Below are 25,490 nucleotides of genomic sequence, written 5' to 3' on the forward strand. Positions count from 1 at the left end.
AGAGGGACTGAATCCAGGCCATGGCAGTGAAAGCACCAAGTCCTGACCCATGGACCACCAGTGAATTCCCGATTCCATTTTTAAAAGCATAAAAAACAAAGAAAGCAATTTTATAATGCTAACATGAAACTGATACAAAAACATAAAAAAATACAAAAGACAGTACAAAAGGGACAGCCATTAAACAATATAAAATATAAAAATAAAAGTATACAAATCTCACTAGCAGATATTTAAGAATATATTAAAAGACAATTGCTTACCAACAAGTAGGTTTTATTCCACGTAATGATGATTTAAAAAAAAATCTTTTTAAATAATTAGATTAAAAAATGGAAAAAGTAGTACAGAGTGCCCATCACCCAGCTTCCCCTCCAACAGTAACATCTTGATTATCTATTGTACATTATCAAAAACTGGGAAAAACGAGGACACTGGCACAATATAATTAACTACACTAAGATCTCATAGTCAGATCTCAATAGTTTTGCATGTACTCATTTTTTGGTATGTCTTTACATACAGTTTTATGACCTCTTGCTACATACACAGATCCACAGCACCAGCACCATAATCGAGGTAACACAATCAAACTCTCCTGTGCTACTCCTGTATAGCTACCAAACCTTGCTGTTCTTTTTTAAAAATAGTAATTACACATCATACATTTCAAATGTTTAATTGAAAAGCAGAGGATTAGACTTTCAGATCCATGTAACAACTTACCTATTTGTCTCTTGCTATCATTTCTGAGTTGCTCATTTTCTGGTCTTGAGACTTTATGTACTTCAGCTATAGAATATACAGAAAGTGACAGTCAACTTGGGACACATAATCAAAAACTTCTGGAAAGTCAGAAATGGAAAAACAAACAAACCCAAAAATCCATATAACCCCACCACCATCACTACTTTGAGTAGAATTTGAAAGACTGAACGAACATTCTCTCAAGTTCAGTTTACACCTTCTAGGATCATTTCACATAAAGTAAATCTTTTTAATAAAAATAAGTTGAATGGAAGATGCTGACCGGTCAATCAAGAAATAGTAAACAGCTAAAGTTCTACCTCGCCTGTGCTCTTGATTCTCTATTGGTTTTTGGCTGGTAGATGGTAAAGGCCTGGTTGATACAGGGCTCCTTCTCCCAACAGGTGCTGGAGCAGGTAAGTGAGCCGAGGCGGTCTGTACTGCTTGTTCCATGGTTGGGCTTTTTCTCAAAGGGTCTAACTGAGGGCTTGAACGACCTAAAACGTAACCAAAAGATAAGAAACTACCCTAACCTTTGGGGGTTTCAAAATAATCTAGACCCTAAAAATACATCTAGAGCTTTATTTCCACCAATTCAAATCCTTTGAATAATTTGAATCCATCTACTTATTAGACCAGAACTTAAAATTATCTTTAGTGGGCTGTTCACTTAACTACTGTAAAAAAAAAAAAGAAGAAGAAAAAAAAGTAAAAATAAATCCCACCCAAACAAACAAAAAACTGTGAAAACTGAATCTGTATTTCTAAGTATGAATGAATATTATCAAATGAATATTATCAAAGAGCATTTAGGCAGATCAGATGTAGGCTTTCCCCAACAACCACAATCACAAGATTATACTGACACTTTAGTCATTATTTTCAGAGGCTTTAACTTTTTTAGTGTTTTCTGAAGATATATCTAAAGTGATACACTTATATCTGTAAGTATTATAAAGGAAGTAAAGAATTAGAAAGTACAATGAAGTTCTTCAATACCTTAGGGGCTTGGGTAATTAATACTAAAAGACCAGCAACAAATAAAACCTTCAGATAATTACATAATAACTATACTCAATCTTTGCTATTTGAATGATCTCTAGGCAAGTTTTTGCTTAATATGGTTTGGTACTTACAAATTCCATTTTTCCTTTTATGAAGTCAGAGCCTGGTCACAGTATGAACAGAAGAGTGTAACACTGGGTGCTCCTATCATGCTTTTGTCCCCTATGTTTGCTGTAAATCTCTGCTCAACGTGCTCTCACATCCCATGATATTGTAGCAAAATAGGTTTTGCTTTAAAAAATAATGCTCACTTTTATGTAAAAGAAAAAAAAATCCCAAATATGCTGCAAATGTTCCTATCTACCTGTGCTATTATGCACAGGCTCCAAACTGGTGACCTGGCCGAGTGCTGATAGCACACTGGCTGTTGTGCACCAGGTGCTTCAGGGATTATTTATCAGTATCCTCCCCTGGTTCATGGTTATCTAAAGTATGCAACAACAAATGTGTGTCACTATTTCTAGCATTACATTAATGTCACAGTTCAGTCTGCCAACAACAGAAACACTGTAATTTTCCCATTAATTATAATGGGAAATCATGGTGCAAGTTTATGTAAGTTTGGACCTAAGAGAAAAATTTCTGTAATTATTTATCACCTTACAGAAGTATTTATTTGTTAAAATAAAGGTGATTTATTTACTGAACAAGTGTTATGTTTTTTGAAAAGCTTGTTATTTAGGTAATTCTATCTTTAATCTCTGTTTATTTAGTCACATCAGGTCTTAGCTGAGGCATGCAGGATCTTCAACATGTCATGTGGGACCTTGTGGCACAGACTCTTGTAGCTCAAGGGCTTAGCTGCTCCACAGCATGTAGGATCCTAGTTTCCTGACCAGGGATTGAACCTGTGTGCCCTGCAATGTTATATGGATGCTTAACCACTGGACCACCAGGGAAGTCCCTGTTTATAGGTAATTTTATGATAGTCCATTAAATGATCTTATTTATATAGGGGCTTCTCAGGTGGTGCTAGTGATAAAGAATCCGCCTGCCAATGCAGGAGATTTAAGAGACATGGGGTTCAATCCCTAGGTTGGGAAGATCCCCTAGAGAAGGGCATGGCAATCTACTCTAGTATTCTTATCTGGAGAATCCCATAGACAGAGGAGCCTGGTAGGCTATATACAGTCCATAGGGTCACAGAGTCAGATACAACTGAAGCAACTTAGCATACATGCAAACATAAAACTCAAAAGCTCTTATTATAAACACACTCCCTCAAGTTACCTTCATTCTTATCTTCCCAGTTGCAAGAAAATTCTAGGCGTTAAAATTTGATAAATTTCAGAAATTTAGTTGGTGAAATTAAAATGCAGAACCCCAGGCCTCCTCTCTGTTTCTTGTAAATTTTTTTTAAAAAAACATTTTAATTTATTTAAAACTTAGTCTGAAGTATGAGGGAAGAATTCTGGAGTTAACTTCCCAAATGATCAGACAGTTATCTGTTAACATCATTTACTGGACAACAAGTCTTTCTCCACTAATTTAAAAACAGCATCCTTATCATATATTAATTACGTATTTATACTTGGATGTATTTCTGACTTTTGCTCCATTCATCTCTAAATTTATTCCTGCATTGTTTATTTTATGTATACTTTATTAAGAGGTAAGCCCTATCTCATTACTTTTATTTTTAAAACATGTCTAGGTATCAGATCAGATCAGTCGCTCAGTCGTCTCCGACTCTTTGCGACCCCATGAATCGCAGCATGGGGTCCTGTCCATCACCTGTCCATCACCAACTCCTGGAGTTCACTCAGACTCAAGTCCATCGAGTCAGTGATGCCATCCAGCCATCTCATCCTCTGTCGTATCTGCATGCTTTTAAGACAGTCTGTGTATGTATTTTATTAGGTTCTCTTACAAAGTACAGTAAAGTTATTATGAGAAGTAAAGTCTTCCTAAAACTAAATCTTTGTATTTAGAGATAAGATATGCTTTTCTGATTATAGGTAACTTCTTTTATGTCCCTCTATTATACTTTCTTTCATCAGAGGCTGGTCATATTTATTATATATTTTCTATATAATTTCTATTTCTCATTATTGTGAACATTTTCTTTTATCCCCATTAATAATCAGTGGGTTAGGTTTTAGGACATCTATTGATTTTTGTACTTATTCTCTACATTTTACCTCTAATTGAAGTCCCTTATTAGTTTTAGGTTTTTCAGTGAATTCTCAATTCCAAGAAGAATGTTACCATCGACAAATAATACTAATTCTAGTATTCATATTTCTTTCTTTTTCCTGACATAGCTAAAAATTCCAGAACAATGCTGAGCAGCAATGAGATCCAGAGTTATTATGATTTTAATAAGAATCTTTCTGGTGCTTCAATATTAAGGTTAATGCTAGTTATTAATTAAGACCGCTAACATCTACTGAGCATGTTCCCTGTCAGGTACTATGCGGAGGGCACTACACACATTTTTAAAAAATTAACCCTTACAATAAGTCTGTTAGTTTATCAGTAAGTCCTATTTTATAGTACAGAAAATTAATGCTTAAAAAGAGTAAGTATTTTCTCTCAGAAGGAAATCTTATGTTAAAATCTGCAAATAAATATGTTATTTCTGGGCAGTGAAATCAAGTATTTTTATTTTCTTCCTATGCTGAGTGTAATTCTTTCTTTAAAGATGTATTTTATTGAAGTACTCACAAAGTTGTGTAATTTCTACTGTAAAGCAAAATGATTCCGTTATATACATACACACACGCACATTCTTTTTTCATGCTTTTTTTCTATTATGGTTTACCACAGGATATTAAATATAGTTCCCTGTGCTATACAGTACACTTAGTCTATTTCTAATTTATTAATACTTATAAGAAATCTTCAGAATGTTAACAAATTAAAAATTAAGTTAATATGAATAAGAGTAACTACAACTATTTCAAAATATCTAAAGTGAGATACACAGGATTATGTTTAGCACTGGCTTGATTTTACCCTGAAGAGTTTTTGAAAATATTGTCCTGATTACAGCGTATTTCTGAAATGACTTTACATTGTTTTATTTGAAAGTAAATATCCATATAAAGCTATGGGCCAGTATCATCTACTTTAGCAGCAGATAAAGACAAGGAATCTTAGAATCACTGAAGGTTATGAGACTGGCTGGTAGAAAAACAAAATTAAAAACAAATGAAACAGGATCCTTTAAGAAGTTTATTAAAATGCAGATCTCCAAGCTCCCAGGATTCTTATGTATCAGTTCTCAGGATCTACATTTTAAAGCATTCCAGATTAGATTTGGTTCTAGGTGGCGGCCACACTGAGAGCCACTGCTCTAGATTATGAGGATGCTAGGAAAGATGCAACAGCATAAGGAACAGCTTGTTTCCTCAGCTACTATTTCAAATTCAGAGAATTCATCCTCAGTAGTGAGTCTGAGTATAATATTTTAAGTATTGTATACAAGTACATATTATATATGGCTTCCCTGGTTGCTCAGCCAGTAAAGAATCTGCCTGCTATGCAGGAGACTCGGGTTAGATCCCTGGGTCAGGAAGATCCCACAGAGAAGGAAATGGCAACTCACTCCAGTATTCTTGCCTGGAAAATGCCATGGATGGAGAAGCCTGGTGGGTTTCAGTCCATGGGATCACAAGAGTCAGACATGACTTAGTGACTCAACCACCATATACAAGTAATATAATCGCTTTGTTAGAAAAAAAAAAAAAAATTCAAACAGTGTTCACCGTTTTCATTTTATGATCTAAGAATTGTGAAAAGTCTAAACAGTGGAAGTCATTCAATAATGTACTTATTTGGATGACAATTTAAAAAGAGCTAAATAGAAATTATATACGTGATTCACAATCTGCAAAAGCTCTTCCATTCAAAGAAAGACAAAAACCACCACAGAAATTTAGAATGGAAATTTTTGAAGGAAAAAACAGCTTACCTTGAGATAGCTGTGTTTTTAGAGCTCTTGAATCCTGTGTAAAGGCAGAACCAACCGCACTACTTTGGGAGAGGGCACTGCTGCTTGATGCTTCTGTTCCAAAGGATGTCAAGGAGCTTCCGGCTTAAAAAAAAAAAATTTTAATGAAAATAAAAAAAATTTTTTTTTAACCTTTCTATTATATAAAGTAATATACCATGTTAGTGATGATAACTGTCCTTCCCCATAACACCTGAGCAAGTTAGTAATACTAGAAATTAATGAAACTGAATCAAAAAATAATTTTGAGAAAATTTTGGCAGTATATACATATAAAAGCAAGCCCATATGTACTCCAGCTTCTTTGGAAACGATTTTTGTAACATATGCAATACTGTCCTGAGCAGTTATACAGGTAGGACAGCAGAATGCACATCAGATAGAGAAGTAGCAGAAATGGTATATTCAACACTAACATGAAGGTTCAATTATTTTAAAACCAAATATCTGTATAAATAGCCAAATCAGCAGACAGGTCTACAAAGAGCTTTTCCAGCATTTCCAATGGACAATGTACTCCAGTCCATTTTAATGCTTCTCCTCAGGACAGTATTGTGGGGCTATGTTCTGCCTAAAGCAACCACAAAAAGCTCAGATAATATGAAGAAGAAAAAAATCCCTCAAAAGGACTCAATTCTTTGCTATATTAGGTTATGTCAATCTTCTCTACATTTCTTCAGAATTTATGAATCAATCACTTTCCACATGCTGTGATCTCTTAATATTTAATCTACATAGGTTTTCAACAGTCTTCCTTACCCACCTCTATCTGCTTTAGTTTATAAGCAATCGCCTCCGCCCCCCGCCAATCTGCCTACCCCTCCCCTCATTATTTTCATGTCTACTCCACAACAGAAGTTTAATTACCTGCTTTTAAATTACTTGAACATTATGGACATGTCCCTCACATCTTATTTTCAAGCTAAGCAACTCTAGTTCCTTCAACCATTACTTACCTTCACATATTCTTTAAGCCTTGCCTCTGACTTCCCCCTAATTAATGGGGCAGCAGAACTTATCACAGCACCTCAGACAGTAAGAATGAATGGGATTCCTTAAGAGTTGTAATCCATTCAGTCTGTGGCCTCAGTCAGCTAAGGAGAGGCCTAACATAATCTCCCACAACATGCCCAGAAATGTTGAGACTAGTGCTCTCAATAGTTCTGTAGAATGCTGAGTCCCTCATCCCTAGCATTTCTAGGTAATGACCAAGATATAGACTACTCTGATGATGCGTAGGCAACCCCCACCCTGCTCTGTTTTCTCACCTGACTCAACCTCCTACTCCTTGCCCTCTGGTTAGAAAACTCTTCTATATTCTCCATCTCTTTTCTGAGCTCTTGGTCATACAACACCCACCTCCTTCATGCCAATTCTGCTACTGATTTATCTCAAATTACCTTTTATGCATAGGGTTAGGGAGGGATCAATGTTAATTTTTTCCAAATAGATACCCAGCTGCTGCAACATTATCTGTTGGAAAGATTTCCTCCTTTCCACTGAACTGCACTGGCATCTTTGTCTTAAGTCAGCACTTAAATAGGTCTATTTCTAAACCCTCTATTCTCTACCTGTGTTTGTCTATTGTTGTACTGATCATTCCCTGTCTTGAATCTTGAAACAGCATATACTTCAAACTTCCTCTTTCTTCCAGAGTATATTGGTTATTATAGTTTGTATTTTCATACAAATATTAGGATCAATGTGTTAATTTCTATTTTTTAAAGTGTGATGGGATTTTTACTAAGATTGTGTTCAACCTGTAAATTTGTAATTTGGAGGAAAAGTGTCACCATAAAAATACTGAATCTTTTAACCCCTAAGCATGGATTTATGTAGATTTGTAATCTCTCTCAGCAACGTTTTGTCATTTTCATTGAACAGCAGTTTTCCAAGCATCAGCACTACTGACATGGTGCGCCAGACAATCCTTTGTTTTGAGGGCTGTCCCATGCATGATAGGATGTTAAGCAGCAACCCTGGCCTCTGTCCACTGGATAGTAGTAGCACCCAAGTTGTGACAGCCAAAAATGTCATCCAACATTATCACATGTCCCCTGAGGGAGGGGGATGAAACAAACTTCCCTCTACTGAGAACCACTAGTACAGAGGCTTTTAAATATCTTTTTTTATATTCATTCCTGGGTATCTGATGTTACTGATGCTATTATAAGCTGCATTGGATTTTGTATTTCATTTACCAATAATCTGTTCTAGATCAGCAAATTTTATAATTTGTCAAATGGTAAATAAAATATTCTAGGCTTTTCAGGCCACATGATCTATTACAACTATATAACTCTGCACCTGTAGTGTAAAAGTAGCCACACATGCAAATAAATGGGTATGGCTGTATTCTAATAAAACCGGAGGCTGGCAAGATTTGGTCCACAGGCCATAGTTTGTCAACCTGCCTATTCCGAATATAAAAATCGGGTTGATTTTTGTGTGCTTACCATGTATCCCTTACCATGTTAAATTCACTTATTCATTCTAGTGGTTTTAATATTTCTTTGCATTTTCTATACACAGAATCATGTCACCTTCTGATAATGACATTTTTAGTTCTGCCTTTCCAATCTCTGAATCTTTTATTTTTTCTTGCCTTGTTGGACTGACTAGGAACCTCTAGAAGAACACTACATGAAATAAGATACAATTCTGCTTTCACTTTATTCCTTACCTTAAGGGAACAGCCTTCATTATCCCACATTATGTATGCAAGCTTTTCATTATCCCACTATTATGTATGCAAGCTTTTCATTTCACTGATCAAATGAGGAAATTCCCTCCTATTCCTTAGTTGTTGATAAATGATATCAAATTTTATTGAACACTTCCTCTATATCTTTTGGGACTGCAGCTTTTCTGCTTCATTTTGTTAATGTGGTAAATTACCAATGATTTTCAAATGTTATAACATCTTTGCATTCCTGAGATAAACTTTGTCATTATGTACTAACCTTCTTATGAATTGCTGACTTCCACTGATAAGACTACGTTGAGGATTTTTATATGTATGTTCATGGAAATTAGCTGTAATTTTATTTTCTTGTAATTTCACTTACATTTTGGTATCTTATCTTGCCTTCATTACCTGGTTAGGAAGTGTTCTTCTCCTTTACTCTCTCAAAGAGTTTGAAAGATTGGTAAAATTATTTCTTCCCTAAATGGTAGAATTTACCAGTAAAGCAAACAGTCTAGAATTTTCTTTATTTTAAATTACAGTTTCAACTTCTTTAACAGAGTGCTAGTGAGATTATACTTTCTCTTGTATTGGTTTAGGAAACCTGTAGTTTCAAGAAATTTGGCAATTTCATCTAAAATGACAAGTATGTTGACATAAAGTTGTTCACAGTATCTTCACATTATCCTTTTAGGATCTACAGTGATGTCTACTCTTTCGTTCTTGATATCAGTATTTGAGTTTCTCCCCCTTGTTTAGTTTTGTTAGAAGATTATTAATTTTATGAAATTTCTTTAAAAGCCAATTTCTGGCTTTATTGATATTATATATATACATACTTTTTTTTATTAGTTTCTATTTCCTGTTTTAATTTTTTTCTTCTTTCTAGTACTTTTGGGCTAATTTTCTTTCCTTTTTTTGTTTTACCCTTCTTAATAAACTGGTAGCTTAGAGCACTGATTTTAAAATATTTTTGTTTTCTTATATATGTGTTTAAGGTATGAGCTAAGCAATGCTTAAGCTCCACTCAAAAATTTTGATATGTTGTGGTTTATGATCATTATATTTTAAAATATCTTCTAATTTCTCCTGTGATTTCTTCTTTAATTCATTAATGATTTTATGTTTGTTCAACTTCTAATTACTTGTCTATTTTTTCAAGTTATCTTTATTATTAACTCCAAACTTAACTTCTTTGTGGTTTGAGAAAATACCGTGCTTTCAATCTTTCTGAATTTAATGTAACTTCTTTTATAGACCAAGATTTGATCTATCCCAATGATTGATCCACACTTACTTAAAAAGAATCTGCTGCTGCTGCTAAGTCACTTCAGTCATGTCCAAATCTGCGATCCCATAGACAGCAGCCCACCAGGCTCCTCTGTCCCTGGGATTCTCCAGGCAAGAATACTGGAGTGGGTTGCCATTTCCTTCTCTAACGCATGCATGCATGCTAAGTCGCTTCAGTCACGTCCAACTCTGTGTGACTCCATGGACGGCAGCCCACCAGGCTCCTCTGTCCATGGGATTATCTAGGCAAGAATACTAGAGTGGGTTGCCATTGCCTTCTCCATGAAAAGAATCTATATTCTGCAATTGTTGGTGTTGGTGTATTATTTTATAAAAGTCACATACACATTTAGGATTGTTACAGCTTTCTGATGAACTGCCCACTGTACTGTTATAAAGAATCCTTCTGTATCTTTGGCAGTACTTCTGATCTTTAAGCAGTTCTGTCTGACGTTAATTTTTCTAACATACTTTTCTTATCATATAACAGGGTCTTTTTAAAAAATTTATTTTAATTGGAGGCTAATTACTTTACAATATTGTGGTGGTTTTTGCCATACATTCACATGAATCAGCTATGGGTGTACATGTATTCCCTATCCTGACCCTCCCTCCCCATCCCATCCCTCAGGGTCATCCCAGTGCACTAGCCCTGAGCACCCTGTTTCATGCATTGAACCTGACTGGCGATCTATTTCACATATGATAATATACATATTTCAATCCTATTCTCTCAAATCATCCCACCCTTGCCTTCTCCCAGAGTCCAAAACTCTGTTCTTTACATCTGTGTCTCTTTCGCTGTCTTGCATACAGGGTCATCGTTACTATCTTTCTAAATTCCATATATATGCATTAATATACTCTATTGGTGTTTTTCTTTCTGACTTACTTTGCTCTGTATAATAGGCTCCAGTTTCATCTGCCTCATTAGAACCTAACAGGGTCTTTTTTAAAAAATTCAGTTTGATGATCTCTGCCTTTTAACCGGAATGTTCAATTCCTTTACACATTACTGAAGTAGGTCTTTTATTTATTTTTGGCCACATCACATGTCATGTGGGATCTTAGTTTACCCCAACCATGGGTCCCCTGCAGTGGAAACACAAAGTCCTAACTACTGGACTGCCAGGGAATTCCAAAGTAGATCTTTAATAATCCTTAGTCTGTCATTCTTAATGCAGGAAACACTCTCCTGGTTTATACTAACTTTATAAAGTTCATAAGCAAGTTAAGTGTTCATTAAACTCAGTGATTAAAAATTAATCTGTACAAAACACTAGAGACCTAAGAGAATCACTGTCCAGTATGATTTGATTATTTAAGCAGCTAAAATGTATTCATTTGCCTGACTGTTCAGGCAATATACCTCCTCTTGCGCACAAGAGTAGTATGAGAGAAAGCACGCCATGGCTGTTTGCTGCTTCAGTTTATTGAGATAATTAATTTTTCCTAAAGGCCTATGAATTAAAGGCAGTAGTGACCTAATCTTTGCACATAAGAACAATCTGAGTGTCAGCTTAAAAAAATAACGTTGTAATTCTACGCACTGCATCATTTCTTTCAAAGTATGAGAGTATCTGTTTCCTCATAATCATGACAAAACAGAATATATTCAAACTTCTGGGTTTCTGTCAAATTGATAATGAGAAATGGTGTTGTGGTGCTGATTTAATTATCTCACCATAAGCAAGATTTAAGCATCTTTCCATGTTTAAGGGCCATCTGTATTTTTTTCTGAAAAAGGCAAAGTTAGTTCCTAATCTTTATCTATTTTTCTGCTGGGTTGTAGATCTTTATTTTCAGAAGCTCTTTAGATATTACAGATACTAATCCTTCATGATATAAACTGCAAATAAAACTATAAAAAGATGATAACATATGAAAATTAAAATGGAAAAAATTCCCCCAAACAGCAGTAGAGTAATCCCAATTTATTTAAACGTTCTCTTTACATCAGAATACTAGGCACAGAAAATGAAAACAAGAGGCTTAGATTAAAATCTGGCTTAATTTGTATCAACACAAACTGTATCTGAGTTAATTCTGTTTCTAAAGAACATCTGCCACCTTAATCAATGCTACAGTTTTCCTCCTCCTCATTTAACTATTTCTAAATACTATATATAGTTCTTTAATTAGCCACTCCACAAATTATTCTACCAGTATGGAAATCAAACAATCAAAAATAATTTGCTACTGCAAAAGCTAGTCTACTCATATGGAAAACACAAGTAAAACCTATGTTTTGACATTCAAAGAACAATTAGATAAAAGTATTTATAAGGAATATATTAATGTATTTCACCACCACAAAATACTCTGATCAGAGGAGCAGGATGTGAGGAATAGCAAAAGCAGCATTTACTATGCAGACATTTTGTGTTAGACCCTGTTTCAAATACTTTTATAAATACTGTCATGCAACTTCACAGTAATGTAGAAGGCAAGTACAACAATACAGACGTTAGCTAACTATTCAACTTAGTGAAAGGAATCTCAAAAGGATAAAATAATTTGCAACTGTCCCTTATTTTGAATCCTCAGAATAGGATTCTAATAACATAGGGTATACCTTGATTTAACATGGATAAGTTAACATTGATCTTTCCTTGAGTAGGATTAGGAGGTACATGGACCAAAGTTATTCCACCTATCCAAGAAGTAATTAAATATTTAAATTCTGATTAGAGATGAAAGAACTACCACCCCCAACAAAAATATATAAACTTGAAAAATGTCAAACTTGTGTCAAAAAAAGGGAGTACACTGAATATCAATATATTCCTCACCTAGCTCACCAACTACTAACTTCTCACCACGCCTATCCCATTTTTTTCATTTTTTCATATTGCGATATACAGACTTCTCTTTTCACCTACATATGCCATAATCAATCTGACTCTTCACCCTTCAGTACTAAAGTCATCTCGCTAAAACATATTCTCCTATATGGTTAACCACAATACCATTACCATCTAAGAAAATGAACATCATCCTACATTTAGTCCTCACTCAAAGTTCCTCACTAGTCCCTAAAACATTCTTTATTATCAGCTTTTCCTGAAACTTGGGATCTGACCATATATTACATTTGGATGCTATGTTTCTTCAGTCTTCCCAAGTCTAAAACAGCCCTGCTCCCTCTCTTCTTCACAACACTGAATCCTTTGAAAAACCTGACCTTCTGAAAATGTATGTCAGTTTCTTCAAGGTTAGAGTCTGCAGTTTTAGCAAGAATGCCCAGAAGTAAAGGTGTTTACACCTCTCCCATGTATCATCACACCAGAAGACATATAATCAATAATTATGGCAATACCAAACTTGACAAATTAATTAAGATGGTGACTGACCATCAGATTTCTCCATTATAAAGGTACATCTTCTCCCTTTGTAATTAACAAGTAAACTGTGTGATGATACTTTAAGATTATTTTAATATCCTGTTTCAATCTCATTCACCCAATGATTTTAGCATCCACTGCTAATCCCTGCTAATTATTTCACTAGAGATTAACAATGGTGATTTTCTATGTCCACCATTCCTTATATTTCTTAGCTAGTGCTATTTTACTAAAAAAAGAGTTTCCTTTTTCTTGTTTTTAAAAGGGGCCTAGATTCCGTTTAGTGGGGAAAAGTATTTAGAAAGCAAGAACTGGGTCTACACATGTCCTTTGCTACTGGGTATCATTGCTTCTAGGCCTTTTCTATGAACAGAATCAGGAAATAATCATTTTTAAAACTTTTTTTAAAAAAAAAAAAGTTTTTTAAAACTCAGTTTTAAAAAAATGAGTTCACACCTATACCTCCAATTCACATTCACTACCACAACACTGTTCTTTACCTTTCCCCATTCAATATGTGTATCTCCCTTCTCCAAGGTAAAAATACCGTTTATCAACATCAATATATTATTCATATGCCTTATCCTATTATACATACAAAAAGTAGTTTCAAAATGAACACCACCAATACCACTACCAATTATAAACCCTAAGTCACGTTTTCTAAGAGTTGTATTTCTTCTTTTAAGAGTGTAAAATATCAGTGTAGAAGTTTACTTAATTAATAAAATCTACTAATATACTAATGAGTTTCAAGATAAACTTGAAAACTGGATTTGTGATTCAGTGAAATAAACTGATAAGTGATTATTTCAATGAAATCAATAAAGGTATACTTAAAAGGTAAAATGCACAGCTACAAAAACACAAAAAAGTTCATCTCATTATATCTAGTTGTACATGAGAGCCTTTGTCTTCTAGTCACAAGTAGGACTGTTACTAGCCTAGCCTGTCTATATTTTCTATAGTGTTGTGTATATTAGTTGCTCAGTTCTGTTCAACCCTATGCAAAGGACTGTAGCACGCCAGGCTCTTCTGTCCATGAAATTCCTCTAGGCAAGAATACTGGAGTGGATAGCCATTCCCTTCTCCAGGGGATCTTCCCAGTCCAGGGATTGAACCCATGTCTCCTGCATTGCAGGCAGACTCTTTTATGACTAAGACACCAGGGAAGCCCGTACTGTTGTTTACTATTCCTTAACAACAGGATTATCTCCATTTCCCTTTTTGAAAACCCATCCTATTGGAAAAAAATGTTTATTTTAAATGGCTAAAAAAAAATTTTTTTTTAAAAATAAATGGCTATATCTTGTGTAAATTTAAAATAATATTCAATAAAATTTGGTAATTGGATATACCTAGATTTTTAAAAGTTACTATTCTAAGAGATGGCCTTTATAGAACCACTAATCATTAAGGACCAAAGTCTTCAAAATAACAGGTTATAAAAGGAAGATCAAACAATGTCTGAAAACTTGTGGACGGTTTTATACATCTTTATGATAAAGACAGGAAAATTACAAAAAAGAAAGAAAGGAAAAAAGCACAACATACCAACACCAACAGCCCCAAACTGCTGTCCAACTAATGAACTTGGACTGAACTGACTGTACGTTGGCATCCTGCCAAAAGGTCCATAGGAGCCCACTGACTGGAATGAAGAAGTAGATGAACCTAGTGAAGACTGAAGAAAAGATTATGGGTTAATTTATCAGGCTCTAAACAATATGTACATAATGGAAATAAATTTGCATATTTACAGTTTAAAGAAAACTATTAAATTACAATTACTAGACACAGAAGCAATTATAACAACTTGCAACATGCACTTAATGTTATAACAGTTGAATAATCTGACTGCAATATTTGATTTTATTTGTCAATTATACTTAATGTGATTTATAAATACTTTTTTCTACAATGAACTCCTCTTTTAGGTTTCATTTTAGAGCAGATTTAGGAAAGAACCAAAGAAAAGTTACCTGAGTAAGTAAATGAACTTTGTTTAAAGAAAGAATACGAGAAAAATCAAATTTGGTTATATCAACAGTACTAAGTTTCAGTCTTGTAAGATATTTCACTTTTGATTTTACTCTTCTTTTCAATCGTTAGAGGTATACTATTACATTTACAGGAAAGAGACTATCCCATACAAAATCATTTACTATTTATACTTTAAATATAGTTATTATTATGCTGGGGCTTCCCTGGTGGCTCAGACAGTAAAGAACCGGCCTGCAACGCAGGAGACCCAGACTTGATCCCTGAGTTGGAACAGCGCCTGGAGAAGATTCCTTGTTCAGTGCAGGCAACTATTTACACGAGAACATGCCTTTTCTCCCTGCATTAAAGAAGTTTGCATTTTCTCAGGGATCTTCAGTTGTGGCATGTAGGATCTTCATTGCGGTTTGTAGGATCTAGATCCCTGACCAGGGATCGAACTCAAGCCCCCTGACCTGGGAGTGTGAAGTCTCAGCCACTGGACCACCATGGAAGTCCCAGCCATTTCTTAATAAAAAGCTTATCTTGTATTCAGAAAAAACAGTAAATAAATGTTAAAAGGTACTTTTTCTCTCCCCCCCTCCCATTTTAATTTTACACAGCACTTAATATTTTCTTTAGGAGCGTTCATTAGGTATTTCCTTTTAAAAGCTGGAAAGTACATTCTCTGCAAGATAATGCATATACATTTTGTGTGTTTTTAACAATCAGTTTTGTGAAAAACTAAGATTTTTATCACTCTCAGCATAAAAGAGTAAGTTAAAAAAGCCAACAAGCATAATTTAGTGCAAATTACCAAAGGCTTCTGATAGAAAAAAAGTTGGAAAGAAAATGGATTCAGAAGGAAAGTCACATGGGGGCAACAAAGCTTTCAATCAGTTATGCCCACAACTAAAAATACTCTTATGTTAACCTGTCTCCTGTGCTGCTGCTATAGTAGAAATCCAGAGTTTCTATGTATTTCCAATTAACATATAAACAGGTACTATAATGAACATCCTCTTTAACTCATAATTTGCAATCTATTAGACATCACATGTTTCTGTTTTTAATAAAATACACAAATTTTGAAATTTCTCTTAATGAGAAGCCTTAGGATCTTCTTTTTAATACTTTATTACAGAATCGAATAATATATCTGTATATGTTAAAATCCTTTTGTGTTTGTGCTGACTATATAACACTCCATGTACACTATACAAACATATAACGTGATTCAGCATTTTTCTCATTAAACCTAGTAACATACCTAAGAGTAGCCACTATCACCCTGGTTTGTAAAATGAACCACGTATGAATAATATAATATATAATAATAGAATATATGTGAATAATATAGTGGAATGGATCCTGGATTCTGGAGCCAGAATGCCTGGGTCTGTTCAAATTATGACTCTAATTCAATTTCCTCACTTATAAAAAAAGAGAATAACTATAGTACCAAGCTCAGAGAGTGTTGTGAGGTTTGCTTTATTATATGTGCAGTGCTTTTAACAGTGCTTCTCATAAACTCAGAACTCAATAAACATTAGCTACTTTGTTGCTGCAATCAGAGAATTCTTATGATAAAAATTAATTCCTGGGTTTCTCTGGTGATCCAGCGGTAAAGATTCCAGGCTTCCACATGGGAACTAAGATTCCACATGCTGTGTGGCCCAGCCCAAGAAAAAGAAAAAAAAAAGAAAAATCCCTCAGCTATTTCTTACTCTATTTAGTTCCGATTTATCATCTAAAGAGAGAAACCTGGATGAGAACATTACCCAGGTATTCTGGGTACCTAGGTAACTAGAAAATGGTAATAAGCTACATGAATGTTCAATAGAGAAAATTTAAAAGACTAAAACGAGGTAAAATCCAAGGCTAGTTATGTGTATGAAATTTATTTGTACTCCAAGACAGATTTACAATGTTACCTGAACAATAGCTGGGTCCTGAGGCAAAGAACATTGTGGTTTTGGCGGCTCACAAACAGTAAGGTCTTTAATATCACTCCCACGGAATATTATGTATTCAAAGACTTCATCTCGAGGTGGTATTGGACGATCTGTTGGTCTGTCTTCTGTACCAAAGGAGCGAACTGGTAAGAAAACAGAGGATATGAGATAGGTGTCTACTCACTGTATTCAGGTAGCGCCTCTTACAGTGCACTGTTTCCAGTACTAAGGAGCAGTCCTTAAACGCCTTCCATGAGAAAGTATTCATTAATTTGTTGCTAAAGTAAATTCTTTTTAAAAGTGGAAAAGAAAGTGGGTTTTGCATAGAGTTACATGTATTCAATTTAAAAGACTATCAGTATTATGAATATTGTATTAGAAAGTATTGTGTTCTTTCTACATTGTCACTTACTTATATCTTTGGTGGTTGTGGTAAGAGGTGCTAAAAAAAGCCCTTTCATTGTTGATTTATTTTTAATGTCCCCATTCAGCAAAATAAAAAAACTGGCAACTTGTGTGTTGTGTGTGTGTGTGTGTGTGTGTGTATAGTCAATCTTCACTGAGTGAAGATTTTCCCAATCTACAAAAATCCCAAAGTCTGGGAAACTGAGCTTCAGGTTTAAGATAAGACAATGAAAAGAATATCTTCCTTGGTTAGTAGTACGTCCTCTAGAAACCAAGTAAAGCCTCTGTCAGCTACTCGGCTCCATGGGACAGCCTGAAATGCCCTAGTTACCTAAAATATCTACCTCGTAATTAAATCTGACTATTCTAACACTCAGGGTGGCATTATTCAAAGTTGAACTGTGACCAGCTGTTTCAGGGTAAACTAGCTAAAAAAAAAGATTCTGGAATCCACTGACTCAGATTTTCTGTGAAGAGGATACAGAAATCTATATCTATATTTTAAATCAATTCCTCAAAAGTTTCTTATCAATACTACAGTTTCAGGTTCACTATCTGAGGAGACTTCTGAAAATGTTGACATCCCCACAGAAGCTCCAAATAAGAAAGTTTGCCATATCAGATATTATTCATTTAAAGAGTATCCTAGAGGAAGCAAATCCCTTAACACTGTGCAAAGTTTTATATTTCTCTGCAGAACTTATCCATAGCTAGACTGAAGATACATATTTCTGCTTAAATGCCTTTTTTTAATCCTAAAAATTTTTTGAGGTACTCATGAGACTTTCAGGAAAAGATGATGGCATCTGTAGGTTTGCAAATGACTATTCTGCCCTATAACTAAAGAAAATTAAAAAGTTAAAATACCCCTAAACCAAGAAAATACCTCAAACCTATGCCAGAAAACTTTATTAAAAAGTATCATGCAGATATTTTTTGAGTTAGTCCACTCTGGAAGGCCAAATCCAGTATCCATATATAGCATGCTGAGAAATTTTCCCAGGCATACTCCAACTTGATGGATGGGGACACAGATGTGATAAAGGAAAAGATGTAGAATGTCAGAGCTGAAGCTCCCCTCCCTCTCTGGTGGCCAAACAATACTGTATCAGGGCAGAAGTAACAGACATGGTTTTACGTTTTGTCCTTTAACCAAAAAGAAAGCTAGGAAAATTACAAGCGGATCAATCTCACTCCTAAACTCAGCACCAGCACTATTACCACCATACAAAGTTTTATAAAGTCCCAGACCTCCAAGGTAACAAATTAGCTCATCCTGAAGCTGCGGGCAGGTGGGGTGGGGTTAAAGGTCTTCCATCTATAAAACCAAAGAGAAGCTCTATTAGGCTATCCAAGGCTTAACAAAACCATTCAAATGATATCCATATATCCAAAAGAAAGATGAAACAAGAAAATTTCAGAAAGAACTGCTTTATATTCTTAAGAAAAATAAAACTCACATACTGAAAACACATAGAGTTAAAGAAAGAAAAAAGAGGTAAGACAAATATAGCTGCAGAATAAACCTAACAAGAACAGTCTATGAGAAAGACAACAGAACAAGTAAGACAAAATGCAACTAAAGATAACAAATTTCCTGACATAAGGACCTAAATATGATGAGAAGGTTTCACTGTATTTCCAGAAAAAAAAAAAAAGAACTTTAGTGCACTATAAGCCATACAGACTTATCCTTTGCTACATCAAAATAAAGAACTCACAGAGACAATGGCATTAAAAAATAAAGAGATGGACAATAAAATCATTTAAACATATTAATGTATGTGACAATTTACCAAGGTGCTAGTGTGCATGCACGTTCAGTCACTCGGTCATGTCCAACGCTTTGCGACCCCATGCCTGCCAGGTTCCTTTGTCCATATAATTTTCCAAGAAAGAATATCGGAGTGGTTGCCATTTCCTACTCCATTCCCCACTCAGGGATAGAACCCATGACTCCTGCATTGGCAGGCGGATTCTTTACCACTGAAGGTGCTAGGATAGAATGTAAATTTAATAGTTCTGAAAAACATTACAAAGTTACAAAGTGTTAGAAAAGTTAAGTGATGTTGCTCAGTCCTGTCTGACTCTTTGCCACCCTGATGGACTGTAGCCGACCAGGCTTCTTCGTCCATGGGCTGTTAAGATGGTATCTATTTCACACTCTATTCTCACAAAAATTGGGAGATGAAAATAAGAAGCAAAGGAAACATGAAAGGAAATTCATAAATGAATACTCTCAACTTTTACAGTAAGGAGTTACCTAATAAAAGATTGGGGGAAGTTGATAAATTCACATACATTGGCTTAAAAATTTGTTATCTGCACTCCTAAAGATAACCCACAATAGAGCTGAAAATTAAAAGCATACTTTCCAAAATACGGTATGAAGACAATCTCTATCATACAGCAGGAGAGTCAAAGCAAAAAATTATGGCAACAGACACCATGAAGAATGATTTGCACACACTAAGAGTTTGAGAAACAGGTTCTAATGATAGAGACTATCTGATCAGATTTAATGTTTTCAAGACAGTTCTTGTAGTATTATAAAGAATAACTTAATTAGAACAGCAATCAGAAGGGTATACATGTCTGGAAGATAACAGAACAAATGAGAGGTAGTGAAGGCTGTAACCTGGATGCTAAGAGCAGAAAGAGAAAGCAGGACAAGAACAGAAAAAGTAGAAAATTACCAGTAGTATTCTGCTACAAATAATTTTAATACATGAATTAGCTCATGTGCAACTGGCTAATAAGGGAATTACGTCAGTACAGTCAGAAATCACATTGTTTCATTCCTAATTTATTATAACGTGCTATTTTATTTTGTTTTATTTATTGTATTTTAGGGAGCAGTGGCTAAACATAGAAAACCACATAGGAACAGTATATGATTCCCACTCACCCCAAGTTTCCTCCTGGCTCAGTAACCAGTCCTTTCTGTGTGGTTCTTCCTGATCCTGAGGCACTCTTTCCTTGCCTCCAAGTAGCAGACTCAGCTCTTTGTTATACTTTCTTCCATCGTGCTACCTTACTTTTTTTCCCTTTCAAACTGGCAGACAACTCCATTGTTAGGTATACTTCACCAGCAATTTTGTTAATGTTATCTATTAATTCAATTCTTTTTCTTTTTGGTCGCATCACCGGGCTTGCAGCATCTTAGTTCTCTAAGCAGTGATTGGACCCAGGCCTCAGCATTGAAAGCGCCAGGTCCTAACCACTGGACTACCAGAGAATTCCCGATTTTTCTTAATCGCATTGTTGTTTAGTTGCTAAGTCATGTCCAACTCTTTTGCAACCCCATGGACTCTAGCCCATCAGATTCACTGTGGTAAGAATACACCACATGAGATCTACCCTCTTAACAAAATTTTAAATGTACATCACAGTATTGTTAATTACAAACAAAATTACAGCAGAGCTCTACAACTTTTATCACCTTGCTTAAAAACTTTTTGCCCATTGAACCACAATGCATCTTTTTCCCCTACCCCTAGCAACCACCATTCTCCAGTATTTTTCCTTCTGTGACTTGGAAGATAAAATGAAAAAGGAAGCACAAGGTCAGTTTGGAAGTTATTGGGCAAGTGATGGTGAAAAGGTACTTAAGGTCAAAATATAACATGATTTATTAAATGTAATTTCTTACTCAGAATCTACAACTCTGTCCACATTTTTTTTTCCAAAATAGACTGCTATATTATTTGTAACATCAAAAAGTTAGGTAAACATACAACAACATTAAACATGCTATTCATGAGGCAGATTATAAAACTATTAATTTCAAAAGATTACAACTATTTAAAATAAATACATAGGCGTGAGGGGCATCATGCAAGATGGTGGAGTAAGAAGATCCAGGAATGGTCCCTCTACCCAAATAACTACTGGGCTGGCAAACGATCTGAACAAACCATTTTGGAATTATGGAGTCTAACCAGATGCCTGTAAAATCCAAGTGAGCATCTAATGAAGAAAGAGGTCGCTAACTTTTGGTGAATTCTGGCATTTTGCAGAGTGGCTAGCTATTACCATTCATCATCTCCCATCTCTGTAAAAGGCAGCTATGGGGACAGTCGCCCATGTTCCTGGCTAGCTTGCTGGTGCCATGTGGGGAACAGGGATATTGTCCTCCAAAAATTTAGGGTTGTATGCTATGATCTACCTAAAAATTCACTGAGAAGCCAGCCAGAGAGGCTGACCATTTTTTTAACCCTCAAGGGCAGGGCAAAACTGACTTCCTCAGTAACACTGGAGAAGGCATTTAAAAGATTTAGAATATCTTTTCTCCCCCTCAACAACAGCAGAATGCACATTACTTTACATTGCACATAGAACATTCTTCACAACAGACCAAATTTTAGGCCAAACCAACTCTCAATAAATGAAAAGGATCGAATTTTATCAAGTATCCTCTCTGACTAAAATGGAAATAAGGCTAGAAAGTAGTAATAGAAGAGAAATTAGAAAATCACAAGTATTTGGAAATTAAACAACTGACTCATAAAGAACCAATAAGACAAAAAAGATACCATTAAGGAAACTAAGAAAAAATTTGTATGGCTGATTCATGTTGAGGTTTGACAAAAAACAACAAAATTCTGTAAAGCAATCAACCTTCAATTAAAAAATAAAGAAAAAACTTGAAGACAAATGAAAAAGAAAACACCACCTGCCAATATTAGGGGATATAAAGAATGCCATACTCAAGAAAGAAATTTATAATTATAAATGCTATATTTTAAAAATCTCAAATCATCTATTAAGAAACTAGAGGAATTTGCCTGTGGTCCAGTGGCTAAGACTCTGTGCCCTCAATGCAGGGGGCCCAGGTTTGATCCCTGGTCAGGGAACTAGAACCTACAGGCCACAACTAAGAGTTTGCATGCTGCAACTAAAGATGGAAGAAACCGAGTGTTGCAACTAAAACCCAGTGCACTCAAAGAAAGGAGAACAAAAAGAAGAAAGAAATCAGAAAAAGAGCAAACTAAGCCCAAATCCAGCAGACAGAAGGAAATAATAATACTGAATTCAACCCAAGATAAACAACACAGCAAACAGAGACACAGAATCATTAAAACCAAAAGTTGGTTCTTTGAAAAGATCAACAAAATAGACAAAACTTTAGCTAGTCTGCTGCTGCTAAGTTGCTTCAGTCGTGTCCGATTCTGTGTGACCCCATAGACGGCAGCCCACCAGGCTCCCCCGTCCCTGGGATTCTAGTCTAGACTAAGGAAAAAGATGGGGAAATGTAAATAACTAAAGTCAAATGAAAGCAAGAACATTACTACCAATCTTACACAGACTAAAAACTTATAGGAGAATACTATGAACAATTGTATGCCAACAAAATAGATAATCTAGACAAAAAAGAAAAATTTCCAGAAATATACAAATAACCAAAACTGACTCAAGAAGAAACAGAAAATCTCAACAGATCTTTAACAAGTCCAACAAGAGACTGGGCTGGTAGTCAAAACCCTCCAAAGAACCAGGACCATACTTCACTGGCGATACCAAATTTCACTGGTGAATTTTACTGAACATTTTAAGAATTAACATCAATCCTATTCAAACTCCTCCAAAAAACAGAAGAAAAAGGAATATTTCCTGACACATTCTATGAGGCCAGCATTATCTTGATACCAAGGTTAGACAAAGTTTCCGTAAGAAAACTACATGAAAATCTCTTAAGAATACAGACACAAAAATCCTCAACAAAATACTGGCAGACTGAATCAAACAGTACATCAAAGGGACTATACTTCATGACAGTATAGTCCCTCTGACTAACTGTGCTGGCTAGGCCTTCTAATACATTGCTGTGTAACAGTGGTGGAAGTGGACAACCTTGTCCTGTTTCTGTTCCTAGGGGAATGTTTTCTCTTTCACCACTGAACATGATGATGCTGGCTATCATGGAGTAGACTCCTGAAAGTCCCTTGGACTGCAAGGAGATCAAACCTCTATCCATGGAATTCTCCAGGCAAGAATAGTGGAGTGGGTAGCCATTCTCTTCTCCAGGGGACCTTCCCAAGCCAGGGACTGAAGCTGGGTCTCCTGCACTGCAGGCAGATTTTTAACCATCTAAGCCACCAGAGTGAAAGTGAAAGTGAAGTCACTCAGTCGTGTCCCACTCTTAGTGACTCCATGGACTGTAGCCTACCAGGCTCCTCTGTCCATGGGGTTTTCCAGGCAAGACTACTGGAGTGGGCTGCCATTTCTTTCTCCAGGGGATCTTCCCAACCCAGGGATCAAACCCGGGTCTCCCACATTGCAGACAGGCGCTTTACCATCTGAGCCACCAAGGAAGCCCATATAAATAGGTTCTCATCTCTAGCTTCTGACCAGAGCTCCAAAATTTCTGTTTTTTCTTAAAAGATAAATGTACTAAGGGCATCTTATGTTCTAATGTTTGGTCTTTGACCCTGGTTTCTGACACAGAGCTCCTAAATCTCTTGGAATTTCCTGAGTGATATCAGAGCATCACCCAGGAATTATGGATGGAGGTTTGTCACACAGTGGGAGAAGGCAATGGCAACCCACTCCAGTACTCTTGCCTGGAAAATCCATGGATGGAGGAGCCTGGTAGGCTGCAGTCCATGGGGTCGCTACAAGTCAGACACGACTGAGCGACTTCACTTTCACTTTTCACTTTCATGCATTGGAGAAGGAAATGGCAACCCACTCCAGTGTTCTTGCCTGGAGAATCCCAGGGACGGGGAAGCCTGGTGGGCTGCAGTCTATGGGGTCGCACAGAGTTGGACACGACTGAAGCGACTTAGCAGTAGCAGCAGCAACAGGAGGCGGTGACCAAAACTATCCCCACAAAGAAGAAATGCAAAAAAGCAAAATGGTTGTCTGAAGAGGCCTTACAAATAGCTTAGAAAAGAGAAGCGAAAGGCAAAGGAGAAAAGGAAAGATATAACCATCTGAATACAGATTTCAAAAGAACAGCAAGGAGAGATAAGAAAGGCTTCCTCAGCAATCAGTGCAAAGAAATAGAGGAAAACACTAGAGATCTCTTCAAGAAAATAAGAGATAACAAGGCAACATTTAATGCAAAGATGGGCACAATAAAGGACAGAAATGGTATGGATCTAACAGGAACAGAGATATTAAGAAGAAGTGGCAAGAATACACAAAGTGTGTTAGTCGCTCAGTCGTGTCCAACACTTTGTGACCCCATGGACTGTAGACCACCAGGCTCCTCTGTCTATGGAGTTCTCCAGGCAAGAATACTGGAGTGGGTGCCATTTCCTTCTCCAGGGGACCTACCTGACCCAGGGGTTGAACCCAGCTTTCCTGCATTGCAGGCACATTCTATACTATCTGAGCAACCAGGGAAGCCCCCAATGTATCTGGTATAATGGAAGACTATTTAGCCATAAAAAGGAATTAAATTCTGAAATACAATACAATATGATGAATCTTAAAAACACACTAAGTAAAAGAAGTCCATCACCAAAGATCTCATATTACGATTCCATTTATCTGGAGTCAGAAAATCCACTGAAATTGAAAGCACATTAGTGGCCACCAGGGGCTGGGGAAAGGGAAATGAGAAATTAAAGTAAGTGTCCTTCAAACTGTGGGCAGAACACAGAAGAACTATACAAAAAAAGATCTTCATGACCCAGATAACCAAGATGGAGTGATCACTCACCTAGAGCCAGACATCCTGGAATGTGAAATTAAGTGGGTCTTAGGAAGCATTCCTATGAACAAAGCTAGTGGGAGTGATGGAATTCCAACTGAGCTATTTCAAATCCTAAAAGATGATGTTGTGAAAGTGCTGCACTCAATATGCCAGCAAATTTGGAAAACTCAGCAGTGGCCACAGGACTGGAAAAGGTCAGTTTTCATTCCAATCCCAAAGAAAGGCAATGTCAAAGAGTGCTCAAACTACAGTATAATTGCACTCATCTCCCATGTTAGCAAAGTAATGCTCAAAATTCTCCAAGCAAGTCTTCAACAGTATGTGAACCATGAACTTTCAGATGTCCAAGATGGATTTAGAAAAGGCAGAGAAAAAGGCCAACATCCGTTGATCATAGAAA

The 25,490-nt window shown here is 36.0% G+C and overlaps 1 protein-coding gene across 7 annotated transcripts in view; it reads right to left on the reverse strand.

The window, feature by feature from the left end:
* LSM14A (LSM14A mRNA processing body assembly factor) overlaps nt 1-25,490 on the reverse strand; it is a 53,874-nt gene that overhangs the window by 12,345 nt on the left and 16,039 nt on the right. For 4 of the 7 annotated variants that reach the window (XR_011467691.1, XM_070387982.1, XM_070387981.1 and 1 more), the window contains exons 2-6: nt 17,002-17,165; nt 14,642-14,771; nt 5,729-5,851; nt 1,068-1,244; nt 727-792 (exon numbers count right to left, since the gene is read on the reverse strand). Coding sequence is in view for 6 of the 7 variants with exons in the window: in XM_070387982.1 (XP_070244083.1) it covers nt 727-792; nt 1,068-1,244; nt 5,729-5,851; nt 14,642-14,771; nt 17,002-17,165 (660 nt within the window). In the remaining variant the exon portion in view is untranslated. The remainder of the gene's footprint in view (nt 1-726; nt 793-1,067; nt 1,245-5,728; nt 5,852-14,641; nt 14,772-17,001; nt 17,166-25,490) is intronic. The other 3 variants (XM_070387985.1, XM_070387983.1, XM_070387984.1) reach the window with 1 other exon arrangement.

This window comes from Bos mutus, chromosome 18 (genome assembly GCF_027580195.1).
Source record: "Bos mutus isolate GX-2022 chromosome 18, NWIPB_WYAK_1.1, whole genome shotgun sequence".
NCBI classification, from domain to species: domain Eukaryota; kingdom Metazoa; phylum Chordata; class Mammalia; order Artiodactyla; family Bovidae; genus Bos; species Bos mutus.